Source organism: Argentina silus, assembly GCF_951799395.1.
Source record: "Argentina silus genome assembly, chromosome: 10".
NCBI lineage: Eukaryota > Metazoa > Chordata > Actinopteri > Argentiniformes > Argentinidae > Argentina > Argentina silus.
Genome location: NC_139664.1, coordinates 16,304,067 through 16,315,254, shown reverse-complemented (window position 1 = coordinate 16,315,254; position 11,188 = coordinate 16,304,067). Strand labels below are relative to the sequence as shown.

The following is an 11,188-nucleotide window of genomic DNA, read 5'->3' as shown; positions in this document are numbered from 1 at the left end:
CAGAACTTGATTGGCCCATCGCCCGTCGCTGGACTTTGATATTGGTCAATTTATCTTGCTGCAGAGTTTATTTCAAGACTTATAATGATAAGGCTAATCAGAAGAACAGTCATGTCATGATTGGACGCCTATTTCAAAAGTGAACCTAGTTTTGTTTTGTTTGGAGGTGAATGTCTTCTTTGGCTGGTGTCCTAATGTGACTGTGTAGGTGGTTCCAAGTCTTAATGGAGGAACAGCACAGACTGTGTGTTTGTTTGGCCATATCCATGATCACCACTTGTACCTTGACAGCGACAGGTTGCCCTCCCCCCCACTCTCTCCATCCCCAGGCCTGTTTGTTGAAGACCCCCCATTCCTCCACCCATCTCTGTCTTGTGGAGATTGAAACCTGTGGGTCTGTATGAGTCTAGGAGCTAGGAGCTCCCTTACCTCCATCTGCACCATCATGCTCTCCTCCCTCCATCTAATCCATTCATTTGTCTGAATTTATCTTGTGTATGTAGCAGGCAGGAGATGAAGAAGGGTCCTATTCACAAATGTTAACATCCCCCCCCCCCCCCCCCCACACACACACACACACTCTCCGCTCACCTCCCCCTTTCAGAAAATGTGTGGAATGTTCCCTCTTCCTGTGGGACCTGAGCTGCAGGAATGGCTGGTCTGGAGAGGTGGGGGGGGGGGGGTGTTGTTATGATGGAGAGAGAGGGGGCTAAAGTGCCCAGTTTTAGATATCTAGTCCGACAGATAGAAAGACACACACACACAATAACAGGCCGATAGACAGGAAGTGCTCCTGGCGTATGGAAAGGGAGACAGAGAAGAAGAGCTGTAGTTCCTCCTCCTCCTGGGCCTCAGCCTATTGCCACGTGAACCACAAGAGAACGCCTTTTTAATCCGTTACACCCGTTTAGGTAATTTGATTCAATCACACCATTCTCCCTTCGTGTGGTAATGGTTGCAGGTTCAGCAAGACTCCAGATGTGTTTCCAGCTCCTACAGCTCAGACCAGTCCTGTCCTACGTCTCAATGAGATTATAATCAAACAGGGACATGTTTATTTGAGTTGTGTGTCTGGGAATTAGTAGGACTTAATGAATTCTGTCTGTCGGAGGGTTCTGGAACCTATGAATGGTGTTAATTCATTGTGGTGCTTCTGTGCATTACTGGGGGGTGACATAATGGAAGTATAGTAGCTTAGGTTTTTACAAGGTTTTCACAAATCTCCCAGAATTCCTCGTCCCTATTTCAGTCTCTGGTATTTTAGGAGATGTATTTTATGGAAGTGTTTGTTTCCCTCAGGGTGGGGTCAGTCGGGCCTCCTGGTAGGGTCTGGTCTGATTAATGTTGTTTGAGTGAAGGGGATTAAAGAAGCTTTGTCTCTCTCCCCTCAGGTCGAAGGCTAAGAGGGAAAGCTTTTTACTACGTCGGTGGGAAGGTGTTCTGTGAGGAGGACTTTCTGGTAAGTTGTCTTGTCTAAATCACACTTTCAATGCAAATTTTCCACTTAAGATGATTTTTGTTCTAGGATTAGCACTTATCTAGGTTCAGGAAACTGGCCCCAAATGTTCTGTACGTTTTTAAAATTAGAATACGTCTTAGAGAAACATGATTTTCCCTGAGGCATACATTCTATTGTAAGGACGTTAGTTTTGATAAGGCAACATGACTTTATATAGGCCCTATATTACATATTTTAGGGGTTAACAGACTAATCTAATCAATGTCACATGTATGCCTTCCACTGTGTGCTACTGTGACTATGTGACTACTGTGACTATGTGATCATGACCCCTACTCCAAGATTACAGTTTGAGGCTTTGACCTTGTGGCCCAAGTTCAAGTTTCGCATGGAGACTCACTGTATCAGTTTACACCCATGGGGGGGGGGGTAAGAAAGGGGGAGGGGGGGGGTTAGAAATTGGAGATGGTACTTAGCTGTGTTAGAGGGGCGAGGGGGGAGAGTCAGAGGGCATTGCAAAGTGACACCTTCAGTAAAGCCCCAAGTGCCCTGTCAAAATAGACCTCTATTTTAAGGCTCCCTGTTACAGTTTGTCTTTAATTGCCAAATTGCCTAATGCAATCAGTTGTTGTTCCATTCTCTTGGTGTTGTTAATGACCCTAGCTTCTCCTGCTAGGCCTATTACCTATTTCTGTGCTCTCCTCTCCTCTCCTCTCCCCCCCTCTTCTCTCCTCCCCCCCTCTCCTGTCCTCTCCTCTCCTCTCCCCCCCTCTTCTCTCCTCCCCCCTCTCCTCTCCTCTCCCCCCCTCTTCTCTCCTCCCCCCCTCTCCTGTCCTCTCCTCTCCTCTCCCCTCTTATCTTCTACACTCCTCTCCTCTCCTCTCCTCTTCAGTGACACTGCTTTATTTACCCCCCTTAATTAAATGTCAAGTAGGCGTAGGTGGCTTTCCCATGTTTCACTTAATGAGGTGTAATGAGTGATCTGGAACTATCAGGCAGACAGACAGGCAGACAGACAGGCAGACAGACAGGCAGACAGACAGACAGGCAGGCAGACAGGCAGGCAGACAGACAGGCAGACAGACAGGCAGACAGACAGACAGACAGGCAGGCAGACAGGCAGGCAGACAGGCAGGCAGACAGACAGGCAGACAGACAGGCAGACAGACAGACAGTCAGACAGTGTCTATAGAACTCTGAGGCCTCTTGGAATGAACATACAGAACGGCAGATGTATTTGAGTTCACGTGTGAATCAGTTTGAGATGTCATCCAATCGCTGCCCAGTTTCCTTTGGACAAGTCCTCTGGGTTCTAATAAGACCAGTGACATCATCACCAGTGACATCACTGTCCTGTCCTCTCCTCTGTCTGTTGCAGTACTCAGGCTTCCAGCAGTCTGCCGACAAGTGTAACGCCTGTGGACATCTGATCATGGATATGGTGAGTATCTTATCTGTCTACACCTCCGTGTGTGTGTGTGTGTGTGTGTGTGTGTGTGTGTGTGTGTGTGTGTGTGTGTGTGGGTTAGAAACATGTAGTTGCTCCTCCCTCATAGAGCATCCTGTGGGCACATCTGGAGAAAGGCTTGTGGGGAAGTGGTGCTTTCAGACCTACACACACACACACATTAATGTGCAACGGCCGTGCACACATGCAAGCGTATAGCATCCTCATCCATTGAACTTTTGCGCACACACTTCACTCTCAAGCACACACACATGCACACGGGTAAAACCAGGACACAGACCCCCCAACCCCCCCAAACCGGCACACAGAGGATGTGAGATCACAAGCCTAGTCCTCACTGGGAGTGTAGCAGCACATGCCGGATTTCCCCTGACATGATTCTACACATGTTCACCACGCATACATACATACATACATACATACATACATACATACAATACATACATACATACAGAGCTGTATATCAAGGTGGAGGGGAGGGATATGTTTCCCTGCTTTCATTGTACTGCCTCACACACACACACACACACACACACACACACACACACATACACACACACACATAACACAGGTTGTTCTCTGTCTCTCTCTGGTCAGATCCTGCAGGCCCTGGGGAAGTCCTACCACCCTGGATGTTTCCGCTGTGTCATCTGTAACGAGAGTCTGGACGGAGTGCCTTTCACTGTAGACACAGAGAACAAGATCTACTGTGTCAAAGACTACCACAGGTGTGTGTTTGTTTGTGTGTTCGTGCGTGCGTGCGTGCGTGCGTGTGTGTGTGTCAATCTCTCTCCCTCAGGGAGGCTGCTACAGCCTGTGCCACGTGTGACAGCCTCTGGAGATGCTTACTCAGGAATGGGAGAGGGAGGGGGGAGAGAGGGGGGAGCAGGGAAGGGATGAGTGTCCAGTCCAGTGAAAGGGTAAAGGGAGTGGCACGTGGCTATTGTATCTTTATCTAAACACAACACCACACACAAGCACGCACGCGCACACACACACACACACACAAAGACAAAGCATTAGGCGTCAAATCACAATGAGACCTCCAGCGCCAGAAGCAGCAGGCATGTGTCTTCTGTTAGAACAATCAACGCTGTGCAGCTGATGATGATGGCTACATCCAGCACATGAGAGTGAATCCTATGCAACTGTCAGTATGGGTTACTTTTGGTTAGCAACATTTACAGTCAGTATTTGTACACTCTGTAGACTCTCTTACCAACCCTTCTCTGCAAAGGTTCACCTTGGTTGACATATTTTCTTCATCCAAAACCATTTTAGAGGAATGTACGTTTGTATATTGCTCCGGATATGTGCATTCCAGGAAAAACAATGAATAAATACCGGTATGAACAGTACCTTATTATATGAAGGTACATCTCCTGTGTGTGTGTGTGTGTGTGTGTGTGTGTGTGTGTGTGTGTGTGTGTGTGTGTGTGTGTGTGTGTGTGTGTGTGTGTGTGTGCAGACCCAGTCATGCCCCTCCACAATGAGAGGCTCTTTGTTGTATACTCTCAGACATTCAGGTGCCAGCCATCTGCAGACGGATGTGTGTGTGTGTGGGGAAAGAATGAATTCATTTCTCCTTTGTTTTTCTATTCATTTTTGGGGGGTTGGGTGAATCATGTGTGTGAGGGAGAGCCAGCACATCTGCAGGCCTGGCGGCTCCCCACCTCTCCTTAGGAGAGTCTGAATCCTCTCTTACACACTGCCTGCCCGTGGGGGGAGGCAGAGGGGGAGAGGTATAGATGGAGAGACTTGGGGAGAGACAGCGGAAAAAGAGGGAGAGGGAGATTTTTGGGAATGGACTGGGGAAAGAGAGGATGAGAGGTAGAAAAGGAGTGACTGGGGAAAGAGGATAAGAGGGAGAGACTGGGGAAAGAAAGGATGAGAGGGAGAGACAGGAAAGAGAGGATGAGAGGTAGAAAAGGAGTGACTGGGGAAAGAAAGGATGAGAGGGAGAGACAGGAAAGAGAGGATGAGAGGGAGAAAGTGGAGAAAGAGAGGATGATGGGGAGAGAGACTGGGGAAAGAGAGGATGAGGGAGAGAGGCTAGCTATAACCAATGGTCAGGATCTACACTGAAGCTTGGGGATCTCTCCAGGGAACCAATTTACAGTCTGAAAATGTCAGAATTTCTGTCCATTAATTTATTCTGCCCTTCTTTCATGTGTTCAGGGTCCTGGCCCCTAAATGTGCAGCGTGTAACCAGCCCATCCTGCCCTCAGAGGTAAGCCCTGCCCCCGCAAAAACCCTGTAAAAGGTTTGTCTTAAGTGTATGGCTTTCTCAGTGTAATTTCACTGACCTTTTATTCTGGTAGTAACTTGACTACAAAAATGTTCCCTGGGTCTACTGTACTATATAGGCTGACTATGGGTTGGTGATATGAACCTAGTGTATCACCAGGGGAGGCTGGAGGAGGTAGAAATCGGAGGACAGGGCTCATTGTAATGCACGGGATAGAATGAGGAATGGTATCAAACGCACAAGCCTCCACTGTGTATCACCCTCCAGGGCTCTAGTGTGACCCGCGTCGTCTGAACATCAGTCTGGACTGACTCACGCCGTCTGTCATAAGACGATGCCTACAGGGTGTTTATGTACCCAGACTCCCACACACACATACACACACACACACACACACACACACACACACACACTCTCAGACAGACAGGAAGACATCCATTTCAGCTCATATTTACTCTGTCTGAGCTGAAGCAATAAACTGACCTGTGAGTGTATAGAGAATACTGTCCCCCCCCCCCCTCCCTCCCTCCCTCCCTCCCTCCCTCCCTCCCTAATGGCCTTAACAGACATGCCACCAATATGAACAGCTGTCACAGTTCAGGCACAGGTCAAGTTAACCAGAGGTTAAAGGTGACTTGAGCAGTGACAGAGGCAGTAGCTGGGGGTGACTAGGGTTGCTTGCTATCAAACGGTGTGGTGTTTACATGGGAGTGATTTGGACGTGCCGGGAGGGATGTTGGTTGCATGTTTGTGGCGTGGTGCGGGTCCAGGTGCAGGCAGGCAGAGCACCAACCCATGTGTGCCCGCTGCTCCTCCCCCACCCTCTTCAAAGACCCCTCCAAAATTAGAGTTGACCCCACTGGAATGCTGTCCGCCCCCTCCTCAGTTAGGCAGTCGGGGTAGAATTCTGAGCTGGGGGGGGGGGGGGGTCTGTCTTGCACCTGAATGTAAGTTGTGATGAAAAAGCAGAGTGAGACTCCTCCTCACAAGCTGGTGGCGGATCGCTGGCCGTCAGTATAACAGCATGGGGAGGGGGTGGGAATCTTTTCATTGGTTCATTCCCCTGATAAAACTGGTTCAAAAGCAGCTATGCAGTATATGAACAACACAGTCTGTCCCCTCCTGCTGAGAATACACTTTTGACACATGCGACAGTATATAAACATAGAAATACAGAGTAACAGTTTGATGTGAGTTCTAACAGGCCTCAGTCTTCACTGACAATGATGAAGAACTATCTATCTATCTGTCTGTCTGTCTGTACCTGCAGGGTTCTGATGAGACTATTCGTGTGGTTTCCATGGATAAGGACTATCATGTTGAGTGCTATCACTGTGAGGTAAGTCTAAACTGGGAGACCACACACACACACACACACACACACACCCACACAAGAATCACCAAGACGATTTCAGTGCTCCGCAACAGTCCAGCTGGTGCTAATTGCACCACGTGTTGTGCTGCATAGCAGAGCAGACCAGACAAGGCTACACATCGACTCATCACTCATGATTTTGATCATGATTTCACTCAAGTGCCTCTCTGCCTCTCCGTCGCCGTTGCGTTCAGGCTGATTGACAGGCTCCGAGAGCCCTTGACAACCAAGAGCATCCAGGCGTGTGGAGATTAAAGCGTTGTTTGGAATGATTTCGCTTAGAAGTAACTCCACTGTCAAAGCAATGTTAAACTATTCAGAAAATCTGAAGAGAGGAGAGGCCGTCTTCTTCTCCTGCAGTCTGTCTGTCTGCCTGTCAAACGTACAGGTCAAGTCAAGGTGATTTTGAGGAATCCCTTCAAGTGTTGTTGACGTTTTCACACACAAAAAGATAACAGAACAACTGTCTACATTTATTCCAAAGCCCACCATTTCACATTACTTATGTAAGTAGATTTGTGGTAAACCTTTTCATTGCAAATTGAATTCGAAAGACACAAATGTTAATGTGATTATTCCTGTTAAATTAGGAATTCCTGCTTCTTTCTCTTCGTATTTTTACATTCATTCTCATTTGATACACCATTGAATTTGACCAAGCCCCAAACCAATGTCCTATTCTTCCTGAATTTCTATGTTGATGTCATGATCAAATTCCCCTCCTAATCCTCTGTATTCCCATGTTTTGGCAGGACTGTCAGATGGAGCTGAACGATGAGGAGGGGCACCGCTGCTACCCGCTGGATGGGCACCTCCTCTGCCACGCCTGCCACCTGAAGCACATCGAGCCTGGGTCTTCTTCACCCACTGCTGCCTCCTACCAACACCAGTTTTAGGTGCAGGGCTCCACCTAGTGGCTCTCTGAAAGAACTGTGCATAACGACCACAACCAGCACAACCAGCTTTCTGCATCAAAAGTGACTGGATAGCTGGTGGAAATTGTCTGAATGATGAATGAACAATTGGCCTATATCTTTGATCTCTGTAGGTGATTGTGTGTGTGTGTGTGTTTGTGTGCATTCATGTGTGTGAGAGAGAGAAACATGTTATTCTTTTTCATATTAAATCCATTTCTATATATTTAGGACATTGTCTGTTAGAGGCTGACCTACCATATGAAAATAATATTTTAGCGGTGTAATGTTCAAAGGATTCCACAGCTGTGTCAAGTATCAGAATAACCTTGAAACAGCAACAACTTCTTGATGTTATTTAATGTCTGGTGCCAAAGCCTTACTTTAAAAGCATTGAATTATAGTAATTGAAAAAGTCTCAATTAGATTTTTGTAGATATTAATTACTTTTCCTGTAAATATCATGATAATACTATTATCAGTTCCACATGCTATCAACATCAGTCATGCAGTCAGTCATGCAGTATGATTCAATGTAGACACTGATAACGTAGAGATGCATTTGATAGCATAGCAGGGAATTGTCTCAGGAGTGAAGGGTTGGACGTATCTGTGAGTGAAGATGTTTCCATTAGAATTCATTTTTCATTTTCTTCCAGTGTTTATCAGCTAATATGCAAAATCCAGGTCTTCAAACATAGCGATTTAATAGGCTACACACATTTTACACAATTCTGTTTTCCACTTAAATGGGATTCATGTTTGTTAGACAGTGTGATTTCTTTAAAAGATGTGGACTCTTCTCGACCTCATCGAAAGTAGCCTACCCCACTTTAAGCACAAATATTAGGCCAATCCCACCTGTTTGAAACCAGTGTCTGAATGCCAACCCTCCTAGCCTGTATAGTCCATCATTGTATAAATCCAAATACATGATTTGTTCTGCTAAATGCTTCACCCAAAGCCAAACTTGTTTTCAAAGCACTGTTCATCTGCAATAAATTCACTATCACCACCAACAAACATAAACTTGGTTGAAGTGATCCATAAAACAGTAGTGCCATTTGAAATCTACTGTAGCATTTGTGTGAGTAACTTCCTAATAACTCATTTGGTTTGAAGTGAAACATGTATTTTGACTCCCAAATCATCAATTTAAGTATCATGTTATATGTTTTACTATTATATTTATGGCTTGTCTCTTACAAAGTACTTTTATGTATCATTATGAATCCTTCGTTTTCTAAGTAGGCCTACATAATATGAAGTATTCCAATACTGTATTTGAAATGTATTTCAGAGAATGTCCATATATATACATATTTTTGAAAATAAATGCACTGTATTACATTGTGAAATGGTCTCTTCTTGTCTCTTCGGAGATTGCCAGTTATAGGTTTCTATCTCAAATAGAAATGCCGCTGCAGTATCCAGATTGGGTGTGTACTGTAATGCTTACAAAGGAGCCGGCCTTCTTTATTTGTAAAAAGATACTGATCGAGTAATTTACACAATACGTCTACGGGAAACGACAGCCAGTCGATTTCAGACTCACTCAAAACAACTCATGAACATAACACCAAAGTAAAGGATTGTGCTCTAAAAGCATAACAAGTTCAACTGACAGTGATTATCTCCTGTGTAGAAAAAATCCGAACCAGCCAGGAGTCGAACCTAGAATCTTCTGATCCGTAGTCAGACGCGTTATCCATTGCGCCACTGGTCCTATGAAGACCACAAAAATGACTTTTCAGTTGGAACAAACGGATCAAGAAAAGTTTGTAGCAACTATATATCAAACAAGTACATTCGGAAGAAGGACATTCCATAAAGTGCAACAATATATGCTTATACCAAGTAGGCAAGTTCTTGGTGGAATCTTAGTTGCGACAATATGATTGGCTCTCGTCTCGCTACAAAAAATTAACTTGTTGTCTGCAATGAGCGTTTGTCAGGGAGCCACTGGCCCAATAAAAACACGTGAAATACTGTTGAATTTAATTAGAAATAAAAGCACAATCAACTTACAGAAAAGTTGGTTGAAATGAGAGCTACATTTTGGCAGAAGGATTTAAATGCAACAATAGCCCATACTATATAATAGCCAAACACCAATAATAAATATACAGAAAAAATGCTTTGAAAATCTACTGGCGCAATAATTTGTGTGAATGACCTCCTGATAGGCTAATGTATGGTTTGTAGTGACATTTTTTTGTTTTAGTAGAATCCATAAATAGGAAATAAATGCATTAGACTAATATATTGTGAAATTGTCTCTTTTTGATTCCCATGCCTAGCATTATACCTAAAATTGAGTAATAATTATAAACCAAATGATAACAGCAACAGCCTACTCAAGTGATACCGCTGAATCAAAATCTATCTAGATCGTGAATATCAGAGTAAAAAGTAAAAAAACATTTCTATTTTAAGGAATTCAAAAATAGAAAATGGCAATAATCTATTCGAAATTGATTTATTTGTCTATAGGCTTGATCTATTTACATGAATGACAGAGATCAAAACAACAACTCACAGCCACTCATGAACTTTAGTAGATTGTGTCCCAATAGCATAACCCTTATGCCAATCTTCTATGGAAAAAGTTACGAGCTAGCCAGGAGTCGAACCTAGAATCTTCTGATCCGTAGTCAGACGCGTTATCCATTGCGCCACTAGCCCGATGACGAACTTAGGGAAGCTGTGTAATTATAAATAAACACACATTCAATCAATTCACAGAAAAGTTGTTTAAAATAATTCCTCACAGAGCTACATTTTGGATAAGGATATACTATAAAGTAGGCAACAATAGCTTATCTGGTAATGCTCATCCGAGTATGCCTACATACACCAAGCCTTATGAAAATACAGAAAATGCTTCAAAAATGTATATTGTCGCAATAATTTGTGTGTATGATTAGAGCTCCTGATAACTTATTTGGTTTGTAGTGACATTTTTTATTTTGAATCCATAGATATGCAAAATAATGTATTCTCCCCGCTGATTCCCATGATCAAATAAAGCAATAATTTGGTTTATATATAATTTTACACCAAATAACCAAATAACAGCATGAGCATACTCTTTAGTGATATCGCACAATCAAAATGAATTGACATTGTATTTCTCATTGTTGAATGATTATAACATAAGTATCTCATATACTTGAAAATTCATTAATCTATTCATCCGAATTGATTCATATTTCTATGGCGCTTTACATAGAGCTCTACACGTAATGGAAAGAGATCCAAACCGACAGAGTCGAGAATCGATAACGCATATCGACTGAATGAACTGAACTCCCAACCTAGAAGATTATACCATAATATCAAACTAAACCTTGGAAAAAAAATTCGAGCTAGCCAGGAGTCGAACCTAGAATCTTCTGATCCGTAGTCAGACGCGTTATCCATTGCGCCACTAGCCCGATACATTTGCACAGAAGAATTAGGCGTATATAAACCAGTCAAACCTATATACAAACATATACATAATTGTTTAATATAAAGATAACTTATTAGGTCATCTCACTTAACAAAACCAGAGTGTTTTATACATGGAGTATATAGATATAAGTTACTTATATAGCTAATTACGTTACCTGTCGACTGTACAGTCAATCGCTAGGTTACACTATGGTTTGCTAACGTGCTAGCAACAGTTCTTGTTAGCATTCATTGACACGTCACTGATGTCAGACAGGCGCTGAAGTAA

General features: G+C 43.8%; 1 protein-coding gene across 1 annotated transcript in view; it reads left to right on the top strand.

Moving 5' to 3' along the window:
* limd1a (LIM domains containing 1a) overlaps nucleotides 1–8,804 on the top strand; it is a 20,136-nt gene extending 11,332 nt beyond the window's left edge. The window contains exons 3-8 of the mRNA XM_083679362.1: nucleotides 1,392–1,459; nucleotides 2,838–2,900; nucleotides 3,525–3,655; nucleotides 5,106–5,157; nucleotides 6,446–6,514; nucleotides 7,303–8,804. Coding sequence (XP_083535488.1) covers nucleotides 1,392–1,459; nucleotides 2,838–2,900; nucleotides 3,525–3,655; nucleotides 5,106–5,157; nucleotides 6,446–6,514; nucleotides 7,303–7,446 — 527 coding nt within the window. The 3' untranslated portion in view covers nucleotides 7,447–8,804. The remainder of the gene's footprint in view (nucleotides 1–1,391; nucleotides 1,460–2,837; nucleotides 2,901–3,524; nucleotides 3,656–5,105; nucleotides 5,158–6,445; nucleotides 6,515–7,302) is intronic.
* The last annotated feature ends 2,384 nt before the right edge of the window (nucleotides 8,805–11,188 follow it).